The following is a 25,921-nucleotide window of genomic DNA, read 5'->3' as shown; positions in this document are numbered from 1 at the left end:
AGCCCAGAGGGTCCTTCCCAGGCTGAACTTCCAGGGCCAGGACAGCCTGAGTCACAAGAAATCACTTCATTTCCGAGTGCCTATTTTATGGCGGAAGAGGCGGCTGTCCTCAAGGTCATCAGGGACCTGAAAGGTGAGCGTGTCCAGATCCTCTGGAACAGAGCTGGAGGAGAAGTGAGGGGTCTGGGGAGCCTGTCCCTTGGAGCCCCCGCTCACTACCTGACATGTGATGTCTGCTGTCGTCTCTGTAGCTGCCATCTCTGCCATCGTCCAAGCCTATGGTAATGGGCAGGAATCGGTGACAGATGCCAGCGCTGAGCTGCACAGACTCTGCGGCTGCCTGGAGCTGCTGCTGCAGGTGGGGTCCTCCCCCAACCTCCCCATTTCCCCAGGCCCAGGTGACCAGGGAAGTCTTTCCGAGACACTGAGGGAAGAGTCACTGCCTCCCTTTGTTACCATCCACTGTCTCCTCTCCCTGGAACTCAGCAAGACCTCCGTGATGTCTGACCTCATTCTGGGGGGTCTGTCATTTCAGCCTGGGAAGGAAGGTCGGACAAGGCCAGGTGAGGCAGGGCCAGGGACTGAGGGCAGCCACTCCGCTCTGAAGACAAGCTTCAGAGGCCTGCATGTGCTGGCGCCGGCCCTTCTGCTGCTGCTCAGAGCCCCAGTCATAACTAGCACTAGCTTTTATTGAGCACTTACTACGTGCCAGGCTAAGGCCTTTACACATTCCACCTCATTTAATCTCACTCTAACCCTTTAGGGTACCTGACTACCTGCCCTCCCCACCCCTAACCACAAACATCTTTCCTACTTCTCTGACTTCATCTCCTGCCCGGCTGTCATTCATGTACTCACTCCAGTCACACTGGCCTCCTTGGCCTTCCCAGAGTGCACAGGTACACTCCCACCTCAGGGCCTTTGCACCTGCCCTTGCCTCTGCCTGGAAGGCTCTTCCTCCAGAAATGTGCACAGCATACCACAGTTTCTTAGCACCTTCAGGTCTGGACTCGAATAGCACCTCCTCAATGAGGCTTTCTCTGGCCACCCTAATCTAAATTGTCAATGTACACACACACACATACCCCACACCCTCACACACACATAACACACACTCCATATGCACACACAGGCCCCCCATACACCACACATTCTCTTACCTTTCCCTGGTTTATTTTTTCTCCTTAGCAGTTTTTTTTTTAGCAATTGTTACTGTCTAACATACTATATGTTCTACTGCTTCAGACTGTCAAAGTCCATCTTCCCTACCAAGATGCAAGCTCCATAAGGCCAGTTTGTTCATTGCTGTATTTCCCCAGAGCTTAGAACAGGGCCTGGCACATAGTAAGTGCTCAGTAAGTATTTTTAAGTGAATGAGAACTCTGAGGCTCAGAGAGGTCAAGCAGCTAGCTCCTGGTCACACAGCCAGTATGAAGCCGGGTCTGTCTACATGAGCCCTTTTCCTCTGCCATGTGTCCTGCCATGGAGGGAGAGAGTGGGCAGGTGGATATGCTGGACCAACAGGGGGTTCAAGGAGAAAGCATTTTTATGCTTTTCTCTCTTGTGCTTGGCCCCAGTTTGACCAGAAGGAGCAGAAGAGCTTTCGGAGGCCTCGGAAGGATTACTGGGACTTCCTCAGCACTGCCCTGTGGCAGCAGCGGAGGGACATGGAGCCGGCCCGTTTCGTCCACTCACAGGACAAGGTATCCAGGGCAGAAAGGCTGGCTTCAGGGAGCACGAGGGCGCCCTGCCAGCAAGCCCTTGGCAAGGATGGCTGGGGGGACACGGGCCTGTCTGAGGGGCCTTTCTCATCCAACTCTCCTACCACTGACCCCCATCGCCCCCCTCGCCTGAGCCTCATCTCTCATCAGCCCTGCCCCCAGCATCCCTCCAGCCACCTCCTTCCCCCAGCAGCCTTCAAGTCCCAATATGCCCTCCCTCGTCAACCACTACTTCCTATCTTCTCTCTGTCTGAGCTGGCTGAGCTTCCTCCATCCTAATAAAAACCAGTTGCCATCAAGCCAACTCTAACTCATGGTGACCCCACGTGTGTCAGAGTAGAATGGTGCTCCATGTGGTTTTCAATGGCTGGTTTTTCAGAAGTAGATCACCAGGCCTTTCTTCCAAGGTGCCTCTGGATGGATTCAAACCCCCAACCTTTCCATTAGCAGCCGAGTGTATTAACCATTTACACCACCCAGGCCTAATGCCACCTCCCTATTCTGTCTCCTGTGGACTCTGCAGTTGAAGACCCCGTTGGGGAAAGGGCGCGCCTTCATCCGCTTCTGCCTAGCCCGTGGACAGCTGGCCGAGTCCCTGCAGCTCTGCCTTCTGAACCCAGAGCTCACCAGGTGGGGCTGCTGGAAGTTCTTGCTGACATCCTCCCACTAATACCTATGAGCCCATTTTCCCTTCATCTTGAAAGATCCCTCCTTAGCCCCCAGGTGGATGGTTTACTATCAAGGACAGTGAAAGGGAGATTCCAAAATGAAAAGTCAAGGAAGAAAAGGTGGGGGCAGGGGGTGAATCATAGTTCTGGTCCCAAAGGGCCACCACCCTCCCTGGGGTACAGTCCCATTATGGTGTACAGCGGAGGCCAATTCTTTGGGGTTGCGAGTGGTGACTGTTCTAGAGTCAAAGGCCAAGAGTGCTGATGACTGTTACCACAGGGAATGGTATGGCCCCCGGAGCCCTCTGGTATGCCCTGAACTCCAGGAAGATATCCTGGACTCTCTCTATGCTCTCAATGGGGTGGCCTTCGACTTGGATCTGCAGCGGCCAGACCTGGATGCAGCCTGGCCCATGTTCTCAGAGTAAGTGCAGTGTGGAGGGAGGCTTCTTTTCAATGCCTGACCCCATCACCATCACCCTCCCAAGCAAGCCCCAAATGCTCAGCCTCCAGCCCTATCCTCTTCTCTTTCCCTTCTCCCTCACTGGCCCCTTAGTCCTCCACTTCCCTAGCCTTCTGTTTTCCCAGTGTACTCTCATGCTATCCCGTGATGCTCCACAGAGTATGCATTCACTGAAGATTTGCTGAGTAGTTGGGGTGGACAGCTGGAAGGATGAATGGGTTGGGATGTTGGGGTGGAATGTAGGGATGAATGGAGGAGGGTGAAATGTATGGATGAATGAATGGAGGGTGGGTTGTTGGTGTGGAATGTAGCAATGAATGGAGGAGGGTGAAATGTATGGATGGATGGAGGGGGGATGTTGGGGTGGAATGTATGGATGAATGGGGGAGGGTGGCATGTATGGATGGATAGAGAGTGGGATTAGTACGGGTGGGAGGGCAGGAAGAGTACTAGAATGAATACATGGTAGATGAATGGGCTATCCTACGTCTGAGAACCAATTCCACCTCTAGACACATCACACGGTTCCCCCTGACCCTTTCATTTCAGGTCACGCTGCTCCAACTCCAAGCAAACGCAGGGAAGAAGACCCAGAGGGACCAAAGTTTCCCCAAAGGAGGTGCCTCTGCCCCACTGCACTCTGAGCTGCCTCTTGTCCATCTCTATTGGGACCCCTAGGTTGAGAAGTAACTCAGCCCTGACTCACCTGGACAGACAAAAAGAGAGGCCAATGTGTGGACCTGGGAGCTGGGAAGCCATAGGGGAAGAGAGGCATTATGCTGCTAAGGTGGTGGGAATATTAGGAGAGAAAGGGGACACTAGCAGGGACCATGGGGGCCCAGGGGAGGAGGAGGCACAAAGGAGAGCGCTTGCAGGAAATGAATGAGGGAACCAACCTCTGTGGCTTCCCCTGCGCTAGACAATTTGCAAACATTCATTTCAGTTCAGGGGACGATTAAGAGGCAGACTGCCACTTCAAATCCCAGCTCCACCCCTTACTAACCACAGTCCTTGGGCAAGTTACTTGTCCCGCCTTATACGGCAATTGTGAGGATGGATTGAGACAACCCATGTGCAGCACAGAGCATCGTTGTTAACATTCCACAAGCACGTATGGTACCCCCATCAGCTTCCAGGCACCAGGTACGGACACTATTAGTCCTCTATCTCCAACCTCATGGAGTTCAAGTTCTGTTCAAGGAGACAGATACCTAAACACGCCCATTGTAATATAATGCACTAAGCGTAGTGATAAATGCACGTGCAGGGAACATGGGAGGACAGAGAAGACTTCTTGAAAGCGATGACTCAGCTGAGTCTCCATCTATTTAAATTTTCACCATGAAAGGTATTATTATTCCCACTTTGCAGATAGAATACTAAGGCACAAAGAAGTCAAGTTCAGGAAGTGAGATCAACAAAGATGGGTGGGAAGATCTTCAGGGAAAGGAGATGAGTGCAGAAGCCGGAGGTGACAGGTGACAGCGGAAGGCTGAGGGCTAGAGGAGTGGACGAAAGGGCCTTGAGAAGCGCCTCTGTGCCCTCCCCAGATCAAAGTGTGGATCTTGGATCATCCGATGTGTTTGTGAAGATTCAGATTCCTAGGCCTTGCCCCAGTTCTGCTGAATCAGACTTTCCAGGGGAGGGCCTGGGCATCCATGTATTTAGCAAGCCCATTGGATTGGAGCTGTGGCCTCTTCTATGCCCCAGGTCACTGAATTGGTGCTCCACAGGGTGATGGGTTTGGCGCCTTCTCTGCAGATCTCAGCTGCTTGTGGAGGCCCCCAAGACATCCATCGGGAGGAGCCACGCCTCAGCCAAGCCAGCTGTCTGGGAGATGCACCCAGGGAAGATGGCTTGGCAGGTCTCCCTGGATCCCAGCCACACAGGCATCTTCCTCCCTTTTTGGAAAAGAAGAGAGAAGATCCTAGGATCCTTGGAGACCCCCGGAGTATATGGGGACCAGAGGAGGGGGAACTTCAGCAAGACCAAAGTGAGGGAGCCCCAAAGCCTGGGATCTGCCTGCAGAACTCAACACCCAGCATCCAGAGACAGGGAGAGAGGGCCAAGTGGGCTCTGAAAGAGATCATAGGGACGGAGGCTGAGGGCAGAGGGGGACTTCCAGGAGCAGAAGGTCAGAAATCAATAGCGGAAACTCATGAAGGGGAAGCAGAATGGGGTCACGTCCAGCGACTGCTGAACTCCAGCCCTAGATGGGCAATAGAGGAAGCAATGCTGGGGAAAAGGAAGGAGTCAGAGGTGTCAAGCATCCTGGGGGAACCCTGGGTCCTTCAGGGTCTGGGAAATGGGGAAGGCTCCACCACAGAGAAACCACAAGAGCAAACAGGAATGACCAGCGTGGCTGGGAGAGAAGAGCAAGCAGAGGCATTCCTGCAGGATCTGGTCAAGGTGAGAGCCATTGGCTCCCGGCCTGTCTATTCCCGCTCTCTAATCTGGCCTATAGATGGGGGTCTCCAATGTCTGGCTGGGGGCCATTTCAGCCCACAGATCTGTTTTTATTGACCCACTCAAGATTATTATGATTGAGGGATGCCTTTTGAAAGCCATACACTCTTCAGTTCACCACAGTCTCCACCTCTCCCTATTGCTTCATGCCAGGCCTGCCTTACGCATTGATACTCCCTGCCTAGCCCCTGGAGGGATTTGGGTTTGAGAGCCCTTTGCAACAGCTCATTGGAGCAATCATGTGCTCTAGAGTCTTATACCTCTCCTTACCGGCAGGTTTCTTCTCAATACCTACGTTCCGCTGTTGCAGACCTCACCTAGCTGCTCTTGTAGATGCTTCTCCTGGAGGTTACCCCAGACTGTTATTGAGACTTCCCTCAGCCTCCTCCCTGGCCAGATTACTTTCAGGTCCTTGAGCTTTGTTACCTCCTTCCACTGAAGGAAGAAATGGTGCCCCAGGCTCTCCCAGGGGCAGGGCCTAGAACTGAGCCAGGTCCTGCCCTCCACCCAAGGGCTGGTCTCATGTGGCTGGGGTCACATGAGGATATTCTTTAAGTTGGTCCCTGGCCTGGAGTCTTTGCCCTATTTCTTCAGCTTCCCTATCCCCTCTGCTCCTCCCTCCCCTCCAGAGCCTCAGACATCAACTCTGGAAGGCCAAGGAGCAGGCCCAGCACCAGGAACAGCTGCTGAGGGAACAGGACTGGGAGACGAAGGCCTTGCAGAAGCAGCTCAGCAGGTAACCTTGGTATCCGCCAGCAAGAATAGGCAAGAGAGCCAGGAGACCAGATGGGTTGGAGGCACTCCCTAGCTCTTGGTCTCAATCATGGTCAAGTCCAAGAGCATCTTTGGAGCACCTCCTGTGTGCCAGACCCTGGGCTGGGCGCCACTTTGGACGCTGAGGGATGCAGGGCATTGTTCCTGCTCTTAAGGGGCTCCCATGCTCCCCTCCCCTTTGCCACTGCCTTCCCTTACTGGCTCCTCCCAGTAGCCCCCAGGAGAGATCCACCCCCCCTGCCCTGCCCACCCTCACCCTTACCTTCTTCTGCTGTCTCTTCTGGGCCCTTCCTCTCCCTTTTCAATCCACTCTGCCTCCTGGTCCCCACCACTCTCCTCCCGCCACCGCTGTCTTTTTGTCTCCCTCTTTTCCTCTCATTTTCTCACGCCCTGTTGCACAACCTCTCTTCCACCGTCCTAATAATCATAGTCATTATCATAACTATCATTTACTGAGCACTTACTGTGTCCCTGGCACTGTTCTAGGTGCTTCTGCATAATAGCTTTCTGAGGTAGGTTCTATAAGTAACTTCATTTATAGATGAGGAAACTGAGGCTCAAAGATGCTACACAATTCACCCAAAGTCAGCAAGTTAGGGGAGGAGCTGAGATTCAAACCCTAGCAGTTGACTATCCAGAACCAGTGCTTCAACACCACCCCTCAGCCAATATTTTGAGCTCCCATATTTCAGTCTCTCTCTCTCTCTCCCTCAGTGTCTCCCACATCAGCATCTTCACCTTCATCTCAGGGATTTATATCTTTGTCTCAACCTCTCCCCCTCAGCCTTTCAGTGTCTTAGTTTCTTTCATAATTTATTTTTAAATCTCTCTGCCATGCAAAGATCTTCCTTCATCTAACTCAGTCTCTGTGCCTCTCCCTCAGTCTCTGTGTTTCTCCCTAGGTCTCTGTGCTCAGCCTGCCCTCCTGCCTCTGTCTCTATCTCCCTCCCACAGGACTGACCCAGAGCTGGGTAGCTGCGATTCAGACTGAATCATAGGTTAGTCTATTGACTGTCTGCTTAACAGGTGAGAGGCCCAGGAGCCCAGAAATGAACCCAAAAATTCTCCTGGGGCTCCTCCCACCATACACGCTGCTGGGCTGGGTGGATTGTTTAGCAAAGATTCCAATGATTCAGGCCCTGAATGAAGATGGGCCCTTGCCTACTGTCTAATCCTCTTCTGTGAAGATCAGACAGGCTGGAGACTGTAGCTGGGAGGCCCTTGGCTGCTCCCTGAGGCTGGGGTAGCCACTGCCTCACAGAGAACTGTCCTGCCGTCTGTCATTCCATTGATCAATCATTCCACGCACACTCTGAGTGCCCACTCTGTGCCAGGTCTGTTCCATGTGCTGGAAATACATTCGTGGACAAAGCAGGCAAATTCCTGCCTTCCTGGAGCTTGTGATAAATACCATAAGTAAAATATATCGAATGTTAGATTGTAAGAAGTTCTAAGAAGAAAAAAATCAAGCAGAGAAAGGGAATGGGAAGTGATATTTTAAAGTGGCATGACCAGAGAAGGCTTCCCTGAAATGATAATATTTGAGTGCAGAGTTGAAGGTAGTGAGGAGCAAGCCATTTGAATACATAATGGAAGAGTGCTGGATATGTATTAGAAGAGTCGCCATTTGGTTATATGATGGAAGAGGAAACAGCAAGAGCAATGGCTCTGAGATGGGCATGGGCCTGGCAGGTTCTAGGTACATCGGGGAGGCTGTTGTAGGCCCAGAGGAGTGAAAGAGGGAGAGGGTGTAGGGAAAGGGGGCGAGGTTAGGGAGAGCCTGGTAGGTCACCCAGAAGACTTTGGCTTTGACTCAAGTGAGATGGGAGCCATTGAGGGTTCTAAGCAGAGGAGGGACATGATCTGACTTGTGTGTGTGTCAAAAATGTTTGTTTCCTTTTTTGTAACAATTCAGCGGTTTTTAGTGTATTCACAGAGTTGTGTATCCAGTTATGTATTCATATCCTAGGGCTGCCCTAACGAAGTACCACAAACAGGGTGGCCACAATCACTTTCGGATCAATTTCATCACCTGACAAAAGAAATCCTGTACCCATTAGCAGTCACTCCCCATTTCTCCCTAACCACCCCAGCTCTAGGCAACTGTTAATCTACTTTCTGTTTCTATGTATTTGCCTTTTCTGTACTGACTTGTTTTAAAAGCAAGGGTGGAGCGGGGAGGCCAGCGGGGAGGCCACTGCTGTTGTGCAGGCGGGAGCCAATGGTGCCTCAGACAGGGCTGGTAGCCATGGAGGTAGGGAGAAGCAGCTGGATTCGGGATATATTTTGAGAGTAGGGCTTCCTGAGGTATTAGATGTGGGGTCTGAGAGAAAGACAGAAGTCATGAATGATTCCAAGTTTTTTTGTCTCAACAACTGGAAAGATAGAATCACCATTAAGGGAGATGGAGAAGACTGTGGTGGGGCTTTGTGGGCAAGGTTTGTGGAGAACTTCTAGGAGTTTCGTTTTGAATATGTTGGGTTTGAGGCCTCTTGTTAGACATCTAAATAAAACCATTGGACAACAGTGGAGTGCGGAGATCAGGAGAGCTGTCTGGGCTGGGGGTGCACTTGGGAGTGGGTACACAAGTTCCTCAGGCTGGAGAGAGAGCGTGCTCCCCTGACTCCTGGGAGCCAGAGCTGTGGGCAAACACTGTACTCCTGGGAAAAGAGAGCATGTGCATCAAGCTGGTGACAGGCGTCTCATGACCAGAGGATAGAAGTGCCAAGGGGCCCATTCATTCCTCATCAATATTTAGTGTGCCTCTACGATGTGCCAGGTAAGCGAGGGCAGGAAGGGTGCAATAGTGAACCAAACAGGCAATGTCTGTTCATGAAGACCAGGGAGACAAGAAATAAATAAACAGAAATAAAACGTCAGGTAGTATGTTCATGCCCTAGGGCTGCCTTAACAAAGTACTATAAACAGGGTGGCTTCAAACAACAGAAATTTATTCTTTCACAGTTCTGGAGACTAGAAGCCCAAAATCAAGGCATCAGCAGGGCCGTGCTCCTTCCAAAGGCGCTAGGAGAGGATCCTTCCTTGCTTCTTCTAGCTTCTGGTGGTCACCAGCAATCCTTGGCGTTCTTTGGCTTGCAGACGTATCACTCCAATCTGTGCCTCTGTCTTCCCATGGCCTCTGTGTCTCTGTGTCCAAATTTCCCTCTTATAAAGACACCAGTCATATCGGATTTAGGGGCCACTTTTTCTAGCCCAGTGTGACCTCATCTTAATTGAATACATTTGCAAAGACCCAATTTCCACATAAGGTCACATTCACATGTTCCAGGACACGAATTCTGGGGGAGGGGGGCAGGGAACGGGACACTCTTCAACCTAGCACGGGCGCTTGGAGAAAAAGGCAGGAAAGCAAACAGAGACAGACAGGATATTAGTTTGGATTTGGGGTTGGGAAGCCCTCTCTGAGGGCCAGAGCAAGAAATTTGGAATTCTTTTATATGCTGTAAGAGGACACTAGGGGGGTTTGTACACTCCTTAGGTGGTGCAAACGATTAACATGCATGGCTGCAAAAGGTCAGAGGTTTGAGTCTACCCAGAGGCACCTGAGAAGAAAGCCTTGGTGATCTGCTTCTGAAAAATCAGTCAATGAAAACCATGTGGAGCACAGCTCTACTCTGACACACATGGGCTCACCCTGAGTGGGAGCTGACTTGGCAACAACTGCTTTGGGAGGTTTTGAGCAAAGGGGTCTCATGGTCTGACTTAGGTGTTCAAAAGGATCACTCTGGCTGAACAGACTGAGGGTGGGCAGGGGTGGAAGCTCACATGTGCAGAGCCCCAAGTTAGACACTGAGAGGAGTGCAGCAGACCCCCCAGGCAGCAGCAGGTCCCATAGGAGACCAGCCGGGGACTGTGAAAATAGATTTGGAACTGAGAGACAGGGTTCTAATCCTGACTTTGTGATTGTGGGGCCGTGGGAAAGTGACCACTCCTCTCTGGGCCTCAGGTTCCTGAATTGCAAAAGGAGACGGTTGGATCTGTAAGGTTCCTCCTTCCGGCTGGTGCTCTGTGAGGCCGTCTTTTGTCTTTCGAAGCGAGTGGGCTTCCTCTCCCCTTGGGTAAGACTGAAGCAAAGGACAGCAGGACGGGGTAAACAGAAGAGGTCCTCAGCTGGGGAGTTAGGCCAACATCACAATCTCTCTGCCCTGTGGACGGCAGCACTGAGCTTCTTTGTGGTATTGCCAAGGGCTCATAAGGGCCCATCCCTCTCTCCTACCTGCTGCTCCAAATCACTGGTGATTAGGGCCCATGTGGACGAGGGTGTGAGGAGGCAGAAAGAGTTTAGAGCTAGACAGGTCTGCATTCAAATTCCTGCTCCTCCCAGTCATCATGCTGTGTGACTTTGGGCAAGTGTCATGCCTTCTCTGAGGCTGCATTTTCTGCCATGTAAAGTGAGGATCATATTACCTATCTCGCTTCTCCTGCGGCAGATCTGGCCCTGCCTATTCCTCATCTTGTCTCCTGCCTTACTGTGAAAGTTATATGAAACAAGGCCATAAAGCACAAAGCTCAGCACCTGGCACATAGTAGCTGCTCAATAAACTTTAATGCCTTCCGTGTCCCCTCCTGCACTAGGCAAGTCTGTCACCCCATGCCTAAAATACTTCCATGGCTTCTCCTTGCACTGAGATTAAAGCCCACTCCTCCTGGGGCAGATCAGGCCCTGCCTACTCCCTAGTTCATCTCCTGCCTCTCTCTTCACTGTGCAGTGTACCCCAGCTTCACTAGCCTTCTTTTGGTTTCTCTAAAACCAAGTTCTTTCCAACTTACAGGCCTTTGCATATGCCCTTCACCAACTCTACATCTTCTTCCCATCCTTTAGGTCTGCTTAAATATTACCTTGTCTTAGAAGTCTTGCCTGAGCACTCTCTCTTTCTCTGTCTCAGCCCTCATTTATTTCTGTCATAAAACTTAGTTTAACTGTTTTATTGGTCCTGACCACACTGTAAACTCCACCGGGACAGGGACTTTGTCTGCCTTAGGCACTGCTCTGTTCCTGGCACTCACAACAGCAATTGGCACCCAATAGGTGCTTAATAAGGAGCCCTGGTGGCACAGTGGTTAAGAGCTCAGCTGCTAACCAAAAGGTTGGCAGTTCAAATTCACCAACCACTCCTTGAAAACCCTATGAGGCAGTTCTACTCTGTCCTACAGGGTTCCTACGAGTCAGAATCAACCTGTTGGCAATGGATTTTAGGTGTTTAATATAGCCACAACAATGGACTCAAGGTACCAATGATCTTGAACGTGGTTCAGGACCAGTCAATGTTTCATTCTGTTATATATAAGGTTGCCATGAATTGGAGTCGACTCAACAGCAACAACAACAACCAAAAACACAAACAAACGAACGAACACCAAACCTGTTGCTGTCGAGTCAATTCTGACTCATAATGAACCCACGTGTTACAGAATAGAACTCAGTTCCACTGGGGGTTCTTGGCTGCAATCTTTACAACAGCAGATGGCCAGGCCTTGTCTTCCATGGTGCTGGTGGGTGGGCTCAAACCACCAACTTTTCAGTTAGTGGTCAAAGTGCAAATCTTTTGCACCACCCAGATACCTTACAATAACAACAACAACGGGCGCTTAATAAGTGTTCCCTCCCACCACAAAGGCACACACACACCATAGCAATCACATTAACGCCTGCAGCGGTCACACCAGGGGCCCAGGATTATTAAGAAAGTAAGCTGGCTTAGGAAAATTAAAGTCAGCTGCTAAGAAATAGGGACGCTGAAGACTAGAATGTCTATTAAAAGTCAAAGCATGGCCTTGCATCCAATGTCTGAGCACCAGTGACTCACCCTGCTGGAATTTCAGTGGCTCTCTGTTGTTGGTTTGATTTCTTGACACACCCAACTTTCTTGCCTCCAGCATGCTACGTGGCAGTGTTTAAAAAATTAATAATTCAATTTATTGTTAAGCCTCTTCCCCTCAAACACACTCAAGCACAGGGTGCGTGTACACACATACACATACACACGTACCCACAAACACATCCTGAGGTCGTGGAGTGCGCACTAATGCATACCCACCACCACAACACCTTCGTCTGTGAGCAATGGAGTAAGACACTGGGACCTGGGTCAGGATTTTTTTTAGCCTAGTAGATTTCTTGGAACCTTCTAGGAAGCCACTAAAGACAAAAGGCAAAGCCTTTCTTTTTTTTTTTTTTTTTTGATTTAATTTTTATTGTGCTTTAAGTGAAAGTTCACAAATCAAGTCAGCCTCTCACACAAAAACTTATATACACCTTGCTACATACTCCCAATTGCTCTCCGCCTGATGAGACAGCCCACTCCCTCCCTCCACCCTCTCTTTTCATGTCCATTTCGCCAGCTTCTAACCCCTTCTACCCTCTCATCTCCCCTCCAGGCAGGAGATGCCAACATAGCAAAGCCATATTTTTAATATTACTATTTTAATTGAAAAGACAATGTAGCATAATCTTAAAAAATATTTAAAAGCAAAAGCTCTCCCCAAATCCTGCCTCCCCACCGTACCACAATTATTTTCCATTGGGCATCATCCCCCTGCCTGGGTTTCCAGAAGTCTACCTTTCCTCAGAGAGCTGCTGTGGTTGTAAACATCCCTTCAAGAAAATTAGATTTTAAAATGGAAGTGTTGGTTTATTCCCTTTAAAGGAACAGGCAAGACTAAGCCCCGATTTCATTTCTCTGAACAGTTGGTGAGGAGTTAAACCCAGAGGTGTCAGGCCATACACAGTGCTCAGTTTGGGTTGCATGTGCATGCGTGTGTGTGTGTGTGTGTGTGTACAGCAGCCGGATGCGTACCACAAGCTTCTCCCAGGGCTTTGGCCCAGCCTGGCTCAGTCAAGAAGGCAGACCCAGGCCTCTTTTCCCTCAGTCCTTAGTCTTCCTTCTGTTCTCAGGTGCCAAGAAGAGAGGGCCCAGCTGCAGGCAGAGCTAGAGCAGAAGCAACAGGAGGCTGAGAGGAGAGATGCCATGTACCAGAAGGAGCTTGGAGGGCAGCGGGACCTGGTCAAGGCTATGAAGAAGCGGGTGCTGGAACTGATCCAGTAAGGGTAGGGACAGCAGAGGGTGGGATTAGGGGAAAGGGAGGATGGTATGGAATGTGGAGACTGGGACATGGAAATTCTACTCAACTGGCAATTACCAAAGGAACCCTACTGGCTCAATAGTTAAATGCTTGGCTGGTGATCCAGAGGTTGGTGGTTCAAACCCACCCAGAGGCTCCGTGAGAGAAAAGACCTGGCAATCTCCTTCTGTAAAGGTTAAAAAACAAAAAACAAAAAAACCAAACCCCTTGCCGTCAAGTTGATTGCTACTCACAGAGACCATATAGAATAGAACTGCCCCATAGTATTTCCAAGAGGCAGCTGGTAGATTTAAACTGCTAACCTTTTGGTTAGCAGCCAAGTTCTTAACCACTGTGCCACCAGGGATCATCCATAAAAGTCTACAGCCTAGAAAACCCTATGGGACAGTTCTACTTTGTCACATGGGGGTCCCTATGAGTCGGAATCGACTGGATGACACACAACAACAATTACCAAGCAGGGTTCTTTTATATATGCTACCTGATTTCCTTCTTTTAACCACCCCCTGCTGTTATCCTCATTTTACAGATGAGAAAACCAAGGGTACAAGAGGCTGATTTGGTCACCAAAGACACATAGCATATAAATTGCATAGAATGTTCTGACTCTAACACACATGCCCTCTCCACCCCACCCACACAAATACATACACCTACTAAGACTAGAAAGGAAAGGAACCCATGGAAATTGGGAGAAGAAAGAGGAAGAAGACACAGGGGTTAACTAAGAGAGGTAACTGCACGCCCTATATTTGCCTCCATGCTGTCATCCTGTTCTGGGTCAGGTGTCCTAAGTTCCAGGGACCAGGCTCATCAGGATCAATCCCAAACCTGAGTTCACTGAGGGATGGGGAGATATGTAAAGCATGATTTCTGCTCCCCTCCCTCCAGCCCAGTGAGGAAATAATTCACATACATATAGTTCAGGAAGTAGGAGACCGCTGGACTCAGGTTCCTTTAGAATTGGAAGGTTGTTGAAGGACTAAATCCTCTTACATAAAATCTAAGTGGTGCTAAAGGTGAGAAAAAGAAGAGATCAACTTGAAAAGGACAAAGAATTTAAGAAATGATCTCCTCCAGAAAACTGTCAGTTAGGAGGTAGGGAGATACAAAAAGTTAGCTATCTTCCTCACAAAATAACTTAAAGCAGCTAAAAATAAAAGGCATATATAATGGGATTGTTAAAGAAAAATAGAAGATTAAATGGAAGCTATAGTGGAAGAAGACTTCAGAATTGTTAGGATCAGGATTAGGGTTAGAATTCAGCTCTGAGCAGCTTGGTGGCAAGATGAAAAAGGGAAACACAAGAGAGTTAACCAAATCTCGCTCTCCATTCCAAGGAAATATACCAGTTCATCAGGAGAGACAAACATCTTTTCTGGTGCTAAAGAAAGTACTCACAGAGGTCCTCAGGCAGGAAACACAAACTGCACAACACAATGTCACTGGTAGAAGTTTTGTGGAAGATGTGACCTAAGCAAAAAAAAAAAAAAAAAAGCCACAAAGTTTGACTCCTGGATCAAGATGGTGGATTGACCACATGTTGCATGATCTCCATCCTGAAATCTCACTAAAATAATAGTAAAAGAATAAAACGTATAATGGAAAGAAAGATGGAGGAGCCAACCACAGGTGGGAGATTTCAGCAAATTTCCAGACACTGGAAGGTAGATGGAGTAGTGGATATTGATTAAGGCCAAGTTAGAAATAGGCATGAAGAGAGGCAGAGCCCATCAGCCATGCAGAACTTCAGGACTCAGAGATGCCAGTTACACAGAGGGCGGGAGTGAGATGGGCAGAAATCAGGAAAATTGACTGATAAAATCGCTATAAAGGGCTGTCAGCATCCCCTTCTCTCTGCCTGACTCCCCGACTCCCCACCTGCAGAACACCCAGCAGCCAGAGATCTATCTTCCAGACAAAATAGCAGAAGATCCTACTCTAAAGAAGGTTAGAAGCCCCAAAGAAGAGACCAGTGTGTTTTGACGTTCAGGAGCCTTGTATAACAGGTATCTCCCTGCCCAGACACCCTAAAGGAAAACCACTACTCAACCATCCTGTCCACTGTACAGAGCTTCCACTCTGCATTTATTGCCTCTTTCTTAAACATGAAGTAGCAACCAAGGATCCTTAGACATTTTAGGGAAGTCTAGAACACAAAGGGGAGAAACAAAGATAAATAAGCAAACAAAGAACCATGGGAAAATAAAGATAATCCAAGAAATAAAAAGAACTTAAACAACAAAACAAAATTACTAATATTCCCAAAAAGATGGAGAGATTCAAAATGAGATAGCACCCTTGAAACATGATGCTATAAAAAGCAACCATCAAAGGATGAGAAAAGTTCTTTGAAATAAAAAACACAATCGCTGAATTTTCTTTAATTCTCTGGAAGGATTGGGAGAGAAAGATGGGTAGATTCTCAGAAAGTAGAACAAAAACCAGAGGGAGATGAAAGATATGAAGGAAATCATTATAGACACAAAGAATCAATCCGGGAGTTCTAATATCCTCTCCAACTGACACAAGCCAAAAAAGAAGAGAATAAAATGGAAGAAATTGTCAAATAAAAAATTATTAGATAATTTTTCAGCTCAAATCTTCAGTTTTAAAGATTTCACTGAGTGGCTAGCACAATAAAAAAGAAAGAAAGAAAAAATCCACACCTAAATACATCATTGTGAAATTTCAGTATAACGAAGAGTGGGAGAATATCCTGAAATTGTCTACTGGAAAGGAAAGCTCACTGATAAAAGAAGGAGAATCCAATGAATGTCAGTAGTCAATGGTGTAATACTTTCAAGTTCTGAGAAAAACTGACTTTTGCCCTAGAATTCCATGTCCAGACAAATTATGAATCAAACAGGAAAGACAATGGAGGAAAAATATTTTCCAAACAGACCAAACAAAAAACCAAACCCATTGCCATCGAATCAATTCTAACTCATAATCAGGTCTCAGGAAACTCACCTCCCACACAGCCTTTCTTAGGAAGTTAATTGAGGATGTGCTCCAGAAAAACAAGGAAGTAAGCCAAAAAGAAGAAGTGGCTTAGGAGAAAGAAAAGGGAATTCCCAAGATGACAAGTGGGCATCAGGCCCAGGGAACAGCCAGTCCAGATCGTAGCAGAATTATCAAGGACCCAGGAAGAGGGTCTCTGGGAAGAAGTATCAATAGAATGCTTGATATGATGCAGAGTTTGGAGGGAAAAACATTAGGCTATGTTAAAGGCAAGTAATGCAAGGACACAGAAATGCAATTAGACACTCCTAGAAAAACAAGAAGGAACATGTGATTATAGAATACATCTCAGCTTTTCAGGAAGCAATATGTGTACATATTGTTTAATCGTGTAAATACTATTCATCAATTTTTTTTAATGTTAGAATCAGCCTAAAGGCAAAGCACAGAAGATAACTGTAATTATGAACAGAATGTAAATATTACCAACCTTAATAATATAAAGTTCCCCTTGAGATTGGGAACCAGACCAGGATGCCCTTTATCACCACTCTTATTCAACATTGTGCTGGAGGTCCTAGCCAGAGCAATTAGGCTAGATAAAGAAATAAAGGCCATCTAGATTGGCAAGGAAGAAGTAAAAGTATCTCTATTTGCAGATGACCATGATCTTATACACAGAAAACCCTAAGGAATCCTCAAGTAAACTGCTGAGATTAATGGAAGAGTTCAGCAGAGTATCAGGATACAAGGTAAAAATACACACAAAAAAATCAGTTGGATTCCTCTACACCAACAAAAAGAATATCGAAGAGGAAATCACCAAATCAATACTATTTACAGGAGCCCCCAAGAAGATACTTATACAGAGAAAACTACAAAACACTTCTGCAAGAAACCAGAAGAGACCTACATAAGTGGAAAAACATACCTTGCTCATGGATAGGAAGACTTAACATTGTAAAACCAAAAGTGATCTATAGATTCAATGCAATGCCGATCCAAATTCCAACGACATTCTTTAATGAGATGGAGAAACAAATCACCAACTTCATATGGAAGGGAAAGAGGCCCTGGATAAGTAAAGCATTACTGAAAAAAGAAGAACAAAGTGGGAGGCCTCACTCTACCTGATTTTAGAACCTATTTTACCACCACAGTAGTCAAAACAGCCTGGTACTGGTACAACAACAGATACATAGACCAATGGAACAGAATTGAGAATCCAGACATACACACATCTACATATGAGCAGTTAATATTTGACAAAGGTCCCAAATCAGTTAAATGGGGAAAAGACAGTCTTTTTAACAAATGGTGCTGGCATAACTGGATATCCATCTGCAAAAAAATGAAACAAGACCCACACCTCACACCATGCACAAAAACGAACTCAAAATGGATCAAAGACCTAAATATAAAATCTAAAATGATAAAGATCATGGAAGAAAAAATAGGGACAATGTTAGGAGCCCTAATACATGGCATAAGAAGTATACAAAACATTACTAATAATGCATAAGAAAAAGTAGGTAAGTGGGAGCTCCTAAAAATCAAACACCTATGCTCATCCAAAGACTTCACCAAAAGAGTAAAAAGATTACTTATACACTGGGAAAAAGTTTTTAGCTATGACATTTCTGATCAGGGTCTGATCTCTAAAATCTACCTGATACTGCAAAAATTCAACCATGAAAAGACAAATAACCCAATTAAAACATGGGCAAAAGATATGAACAGACACTTTACTAAAGCAGACATTCAGGTAGCTAACAGATACATGAAGAAATGCTCACGATCATTAGCCATGAGAGAAATGCAAATCAAAACTACAATGAGATTCCATCTCACTCCAACAAGGCTGGCATTAATCCAAAAAACCCAAAATAATAAATGTTGGAGAGGTTGTGGAGAGACTGGAACACTTATACACTGCTGGCGGGAATGTAAAATGGTACAACCACTTTGGAAATCAATTTGGCGCTTCCTTAAGAAGCTAGAAATAAAACTACCATACAATCTAGCAATCCCACTCCTTGGAATGTATCCTAGAGAAATAAGAGCCTTTACACGAACAAATGTATGCACACCCATGTTCATCGAAGCACTGTTTACAATAGCAAAAAGGTGGAAGCAACCCAGTTGCCCATCAACGGATGAATGGATAAATAAATTATGGTACATTCACACGGCAGAATACTACACATCAATAAAGAACGGTGATGAATCTATGAAACATTTCATAACATGGAGAAATCTGGAAGGCATTATGCTGAGTGGAATTAGTTGCAAAAGGACAAATATTGTATGAGAACACTATTATAAGAACTCAAAAAATAGTTTAAACAGAGATTAAAATATTCTTTGCTGGTTATGAGAGGGGGGAGGGAGGGAGAGAGGGAGAAGGGTTTTCACTAATTAGATAGTAGATAAGAACTACTTTAGGTGAAGAGAAAGACAACACACAATACGGGAGAGGTCAGCACAACTGGACTAAACCAAAAGCAAAGAAGTTTCCTGAATAAACTGAATGCTTTGAAGGCCAGCATAGCAGGGGTGGGAGTTTGGGGACCATGGTTTCAGGGGACATCTAAGTCAATTGGTGTAATAAAATCTATTAAGAAAACATTCTGCATCCCACTTTGGAGAGTGGCGTCTAGGGTCTTAAACGCTATGAAGTGGCCATCTAAGATGCATCAATTGGTCTCAACCCACCTGATCAAAGGAGAATGAAGAACACCAAGAACACAAGTTAATGAGCCCAAGAGATAAAAAGGGCCACATAAACCAGAAACTACATTATCCTGAGACCAGAAGAACTAGGTGGTACCTCGCTACAACTGATGACTGCCCTGACAAGGAACACAACAGAGAACCCCTGAGGGAGCAGGAGAGCAGTGGGATGCAGATCCCAAATTCTCGTAAAAAGACCCGACTTAAAGGTCTGACTAAGACTAAAAGGACCCCAGTGGTCATGGTCCCCAGACCTTCTGTTAGCCCAAGACAGGAACAATTCCCAAAGCCAACTCTTCAGACAGGGACTGGACTGGACAATGGGATAGAAAAAGATGCTGGTGAATTATGAGCTTCTTGGATCAAGTAGACACATGGGAGTATGTGGGCATCTCCTATCTGGAGGGGAGATGAGAGGACAGAGGGGGTCAGAAGCTGGTGGAATGGACACGAAAAGAGAGAGTGGAGGGAAGGAGCGGGCTGTCTCATTAGGGGTAGAGCAATTAGGAGTATATAGCAAGGTGTACATAAACTTTTGTATGAGAGACTGACTTGATTTGTAAACTTTCACTTAAAACACAACAAAAATTCAAAAAATATATAATGTACAGAAAATGAACTATATGAAGAATAATGGAGCATCAGGATAGGAAGAAGACTCATTAAAAATCTGCGTTATGCAGATGACACAACCTTGCCTGCTGAAAGTGAAGAGGACTTGAAGCACTTATTGATGAAGATCAAAGACTACAGCCTTCAGTATGGATTACACCTCAACATAAAGAAAACAAAAATCCTCACAACTGGACCAATAAGCCACATCATGATAAATGGAGAAAAGATTGAAGTTGTCAAGGATTTCATTTTACTTGGATCCACAATCAACACCCATGGAAGCAACAGTCAAGAAATCAAACAACACATTGCATCAGACAAATCTTCTGCAAAAGACCTCTTTAAAGTGTTAAAAAGCAAAGATGTCACTTTAAGGACTAAGATGCGCTTGACTCAAGCCATGGTGTTTCAATCGCCTCAAATGCATGGGAAAGCTGGACAATGAATAAGGAAGACTGAAGAAGAATTGATGTATTTGAATTACGATATTGGCAAAGAATATTGAATATACCATGGACTGCCAAAAGAACAAACAAATCTGTCTTGGAAGAAGTACAGCCAGAGTGCTCCTTAGATGCTTGGATGGCAAGACTTTGTCTCACATACTTTGGACATGTTATCAGGAGCGAACAGTCCCTGGAGAAGGACATCATGCTTGGTAAAGTAGAGGGTCAGCAAAAAAGAGGGAGACCCTCAATGAGATGGATTGACTTGGTGGCTGCAACAATGGGCTCAAGCATAACAATGATTATAAGAATGGCACAGGACCAGGCAGTGTTTCATTCTGTTGTACATACAGTTGCTATGAGTCGAAACCCACTCCGCAGCACCTAACAACAAGAGCAACAGGATGGAATCCAATGGAACATTCTGTGAAGATGGAAATGTTTTGTAATTGTGTTGTTCAATACGGTAGCTACTAGTAACATGTAGATACTGAGTACTTGAAATGTGGCTGGTGCTACTGAGGAGATAAAGTTTTAATTTTACTTAATTTAAATTTAAATAGCTACATGTGGTTACCATACTGGACACTGCCAAAATAGATGACAAGTTAGGAAGTAGGAGAAGAAGGCAAACTGAAGAGAAGGGATGCTGGTATCATCATATTACACAGTAAGAGCCAAAGGATCCTGGCCGCAGAGAATAGAATGAGAACTAAATATGTAAGCACATTATGGGAAATTGCAGAGGAACCAAAAATAGACATATACCTACACTGGAAGAAAGAAAGAGGAGGTAGTGAGCATGGTAACAAAAAAAAAAAAAATTTTTTTTTATATATAAAATAAGTTAAATCCTTTGATATCAAAGAAATCTATAAAAAATGTTCTCTACTGATAAATCAAGAAGGATTACAAGCATATTACTTAGATATGGAAGTAATATCAAGAAGAAAAATCTAAAGGACGTAAAGAGCAGTCTTGCACTGAGAAATGGGAAGGATGGAGAGAGTGTGTAGTGCCTTTTGATATAAACCCTTCTGCACTAATTGATTTTTAAACCATGTGCATGTATTATTTTGATAAAATTTTTTAAATAAATTTACTCTATATCCCTAAGCACCCTTAAAAAAAGTGAAGATACTGCTGGTGGGAATGTAAAATGGTACGGCCACTTTGGAAATCTATCTGGCGTTTTCTTAAAAAGTTAGAAATAGAACTACCATACAACCCAGAAATCCCACTCCTCAGAATATACCCTAGAGGAATAAGAGCCTTTACACGAACAGATATATGCACACCCATGTTTATTGCAGCACTGTTTACAATAGCAAAAAGCTGGAAGCAACCAAGGTGTCCATCAATAGACGAATGGTTAAATACATTATGGTACATTCACACAATGGAATACTATGCATCAATAAAGAACAGTGATGAATCTGTGAAACATTTCATAACATGGAGGAACCTCGAAGGTATTATGCTGAGTGAAATTAGTCAGATGCAAAAGGACAAATATTGTATAAGACAACTATTATAAAAAAAAATTATAAGTTCTTGAGAAATAGTATAAACTGAGAAGAACACATTCTTTTGTGGTTACGAGGGGGGAGGGAGGGAGGGTGGGAGAGGGTTATTTACTGATTAAGTTAGTAGATGAGAACTACTGTAGGTGAAGGGAAGGACAATACTCATTACAGGGAAGGTCAGCTCAACTGGACTGGACAAAAAGCAAATAAGTTTCCGGGATAAACTGAATGCTTCTAAGGTCAGCGGGGCAAGGGCGGGGTTTGGGGACTATGGCTTAAGGGGACTTCTAAGTCAATTGACATAATAAACTCTATTATGAAAAACTTCTGCATCCCACTTTGAAGTGTGGTGTCTGGGGTCTTAAATGCTAACAAGCAGCCATCTAAGATGCATCAATTGGTCTCAACCCATCTGGATCAAAGGAGAATGAAGAACACCAAGGTCACATGATAACTATGAGCCCGAGACAGAAAGGGCCACATGAACTAGAGACTTACATCATCCTGAGACCAGAAGAACTAGATGGTGGCCGGCCACACCCGATGACTCCCCTGACAGGGAACACAACAGAGAACTCCTGAGGGAGCAGGAGAACAGTGGGATGCAGACCCCAAATTCTCATAAAAAGACCAGATTTAATGGTCTGACTGAGACTAGAAGAATCCCAGCGGTCATGGTCCCCAAACCTTCTGTTGGTCCAGGACAGGAACCATTCCCGAAGACTGCTCATCAGTCATGGAAGGGACTGAACAATGGGCTGGAGAGAGATGCTGATGAAGAGTGAGCTACTTGTATCAGGTGGACACTTGAGACTGTACTGGCATCTCCTGTCTGGAGGGGAGATGGGAGGGTAGAGAGGGTTAGAAACTGACAAAATGGTCACGAAAGGAGAGACTGGAGAAAGGGAGCGGGCTGACTCATTAGGGGGAGAGTGAATGGGAGTGTGTAGTAAGGTGTATATAAGCTTATATGTGACAAACTGACTTGATTTGTAAACTTTCACTTAAAGCACAATAAAAATTATTTAAAGAAAGAAAGCACACATGTACATAAAGGTAAAGGCATTAGAGAGCCACAGCTAAGCAAGTAACCAGGGACAGGTAGTCTTTCAAAGTTCCAGTGTATCACACAAGGCTGAAAGCCCTAATTCCACAGACACCTGTGAACTCATCTTACTTGTCTCACCTGCTGAAACATGAGCTCCTCTGCTTTGAGCCTCTCCATCATCTCCTGTTCCAACAGAGCTAACTCTCTTTCACCCTCCAACTCGGCCATTTCCTTTTCTTTCTAGCATTGTTTAAAAGCAATATCATATGATTAATAAGAGAAAAAACAGTTTGTAAAAACATTTTTGAAATCATTTAAGTTACCAACAATAGGGAAAGAGTTAAGCAAATTATAGTCTATTCATTTGGAAAATCTATAATTACTTTGGACGATGTTATTTTATTTGAGCGAAGCATAAAATTAAAATTATACATTGAGTATGATCACAAGTATGTAAAAAATCTACAGACAAATGTGTAGAAAAAAGAATAAATGAAAATATATTTTAAAAAAGTGAAGACAGTTTTGCAAGGGCATAAATATTCGTAAATACAAGAAAGTCTTTACTAAGTGCCAAATCAAAGATAATAGGCATTATGTACTATAGGGATCTAGAGCAAGTACTCTTGGGGGCTTCTATGATCAGGAAGCACTCCCTGAAGAAGGTGGGATGTGGACAGGTTCTTACATAATGGGTCATGGTTACGTTGGTTGAGAGGGAGCTTGATGTCACTGTCTTCCTGAAATCCTAGAGAGACTAATTTATCTGTGTGTGTGTTCATTTCTCTCTGTTCCTATGCTTCTTTCTCTGTCTCTTCATCTTTCTCTATATTTGTCTCTCCCTCCTATCTGTGTCTCTGTTCCTCTCTGTCTGTGTCTGTCCTCTCTGTGTCTTCCTCTTTCCCTTTACATGTATCTCTCCATCTGCTTTTCTGGGTCTTTCTCTGTCTCCTTCTCCAACTCTCTTATTTCTATATTTCTCTCTCTCTGAGTGACTCTCTGTCTCACTCTCCATTTCTCTGTCTGTCTTCCTGTCTCTTTCCTTGTCTCCATCTCTGTCCCTCATCTCTTTTTGTGTATCACTGTGTGACTTTCTCTGTCACCCTCTTCATCTCTCTCTTCCCCTTTTTTTCTCTCCATGTTGCTCTTTCTGTCCCCCCATCTCTCCATCTATGTCTATTTCCATATGTCTACCTTTGTGTGTGTGTGTGTGCCCACCTCCATTCCTCCATCAGAGAGAAGGACAACCTGTGGCAGAAGGTCCAGCATCTCTCTTCTGTGGCCTCTGGATGCTGTGTCAGCTGCGGCAAGATCTTTGGCCGGCTGTCTCGGCGGTATCCATGCAGGTATGTGGGACAGGCACAGAATCCATCCTCTGAGACAGCCCAGTTTCCACCAGCCACAGCCCCCTTCCCACTCTAGGGAAGTGGGAGACGCAGGAACTGGGTGTTTATAAAAGGCCTCTTAAAACTGATCCATCATTTTACTCCTTGTGGCTTCCAACACTAAGCAGAGATATGAGCAAGAACAATGCAATGGGGTTTTGGAATATGGGATTGTGCAACCCTTCAAGGAGTAGACTCACTAATGGGCTTCCCCTCTGGGAAGAGACTTCTTATGCAGGGGAAGCAGCCCCCTCACCTCCTCTGCAAACAAGGTGACAGGACAAGCAGCAAAAGAAACAAAAGTGAGCCGTCAGGAGAACCTACCATTGGAGTTAGAGGACTCTGGAGGGGTTGGGGAATCAGGAGATCCTTCAGGAAAGGGAAGCCCTTCTGAAACAGACCAAGGGCTTTTCTCCACTAGGAAAAGAGAAACAGGCAGATATCTTGGAGATGCTCATACTCCCTGACTGCACCCCACATGCCCACGTGCTACCCTGGGCCAGGCTACAGAGGCTTCCCCTGTCCTCTTTGTCTCTGCCCCAGGCTCTGCGGAGGTCTGGTTTGCCACGCCTGCTCCACAGATTACAAAAAGAGAGAGCGTTGCTGCCAACCCTGTGCCCAGAGAGAAGACTCCCAGGTCATTTGACCAAGACCTACCCAGGAATGGCCTTCCCCTGTTGCCCCCACCCGATCTGTTCTCTTCCCTCGGCCTTTCCTAGACCTCTTATCTGTCTAGTCCTGCCTTCTAGAAGTTGGTGATCTAAGGCAGACAGTGTTTATCTGGACAGACTGTGGTGTGGGGGATGGAAGGAGCACAGGTCAGGGAGTTAGGAGATAGGGTCCAGCCCTGCAACTATCACAGATGAGCTCTGCAACTTTGGCAAATACCTCAGCTCTGAGGGCTTTTTCTCTAACATGAGGGAGTCGGGCTTCATCCTCTCTAAAGTCTCTTCCAGCTCAGCAAATCCATGACTGTAAGACCCCAGTGGCCTTAGCTCTTCTCCTTCACACTCCCTCTCTCACTCAACTGTGGTGCCCACCCTTTAGGATTCACAAGAAGCAAAGCCTGCATGGTCCTGGGTTCTTCAGTAGTTTCTTGCCAGAAATCTCAATTTTGGTACCTACTTTTCTTTTGTTTTTTAACAGCTTTGTTGAGGTACTACTGACATATAATAAATTTCACACAAATTGTGCAATTTGTTGAGTTTTTATTTTAATATATACCCATAAAACCATCAGGAGTCTCTGGGTGGTAAGAATGGTTAATATGCTTGGTTGCTAACTGAAAGATTAGAGGTTCAAGTCCACCCAGAGGCACCTCAGGAGAAAGGCCTTGTGGTTGGCTTCTGAAAAATCAGCCACTGCAAACTCTATGGAGCACAGTTCTATTCTGACACACATGAGGTTGCCATGAGTTGGAAACAATTCGATGGTGACTGGTTATAAAATCATCACCAAATTCAAAATAGTAAATATATCCATCAGCTATGACCCCATGTTTGTCGTACTGTGGGGGCTTGTGTGTTGCTGTGATGCTGTGATGCTGGAAGCTATGCTACCAATACTCAGATACCAGTAGGGTCACCTTTGACGGACAGGTTTCAGCTGAGTTTCCAGACTAAGACAGACTAGGAAAAAGGACCTGGCAGTCTACTTCTGAAAAGAATTAGCCAATGAAAACCTTACGAATAGCAGTGGAACATTGTCTGATATAGCACCAGAAGATGAACCTTCCAGGTTGGAAGACACTCAAAAGACGACTGGGGAAGAGCTGCTTCCTTAGAGTCGACCTTAACGATGTGGATGGAGTCAAGCTTTCAGGACCTTCATTTGCTGATGTGGCACAACTCAAAATGAGAAGAAACAGCTGCAAACATCCATTAATAATCGGAACCTGGAATGTACAAAGTATGAAAGTAGGAAAAGTGGAAATCATCAAAAATGAAATGGAACGCATAAACATCCATATCCTAGGTATTAGTGAGCTGAAATGGACTGGTATCAGCCA

The 25,921-nt window shown here is 45.9% G+C and overlaps 1 protein-coding gene across 1 annotated transcript; it reads left to right on the top strand.

Moving 5' to 3' along the window:
• On the top strand, nt 1-25,303 carry RUFY4 (RUN and FYVE domain containing 4). The gene is made up of 10 exons (XM_023541628.2): nt 1-358; nt 1,578-1,703; nt 2,245-2,351; nt 2,670-2,813; nt 3,402-3,471; nt 4,614-5,261; nt 5,948-6,054; nt 13,009-13,155; nt 23,764-23,874; nt 24,457-25,303. Exons 1-10 carry the CDS (start codon nt 230-232, stop codon nt 24,557-24,559), a joined length of 1,692 nt encoding a protein of 563 aa, XP_023397396.1. The 5' UTR covers nt 1-229; the 3' UTR covers nt 24,560-25,303.
• The last annotated feature ends 618 nt before the right edge of the window (nt 25,304-25,921 follow it).

The sequence above is a fragment of the Loxodonta africana genome, chromosome 6 (genome assembly GCF_030014295.1).
Source record: "Loxodonta africana isolate mLoxAfr1 chromosome 6, mLoxAfr1.hap2, whole genome shotgun sequence".
NCBI lineage: Eukaryota > Metazoa > Chordata > Mammalia > Proboscidea > Elephantidae > Loxodonta > Loxodonta africana.
Note: the sequence above shows the minus strand (reverse complement) of the source record. Positions and strands in the feature narration are given on the sequence as shown.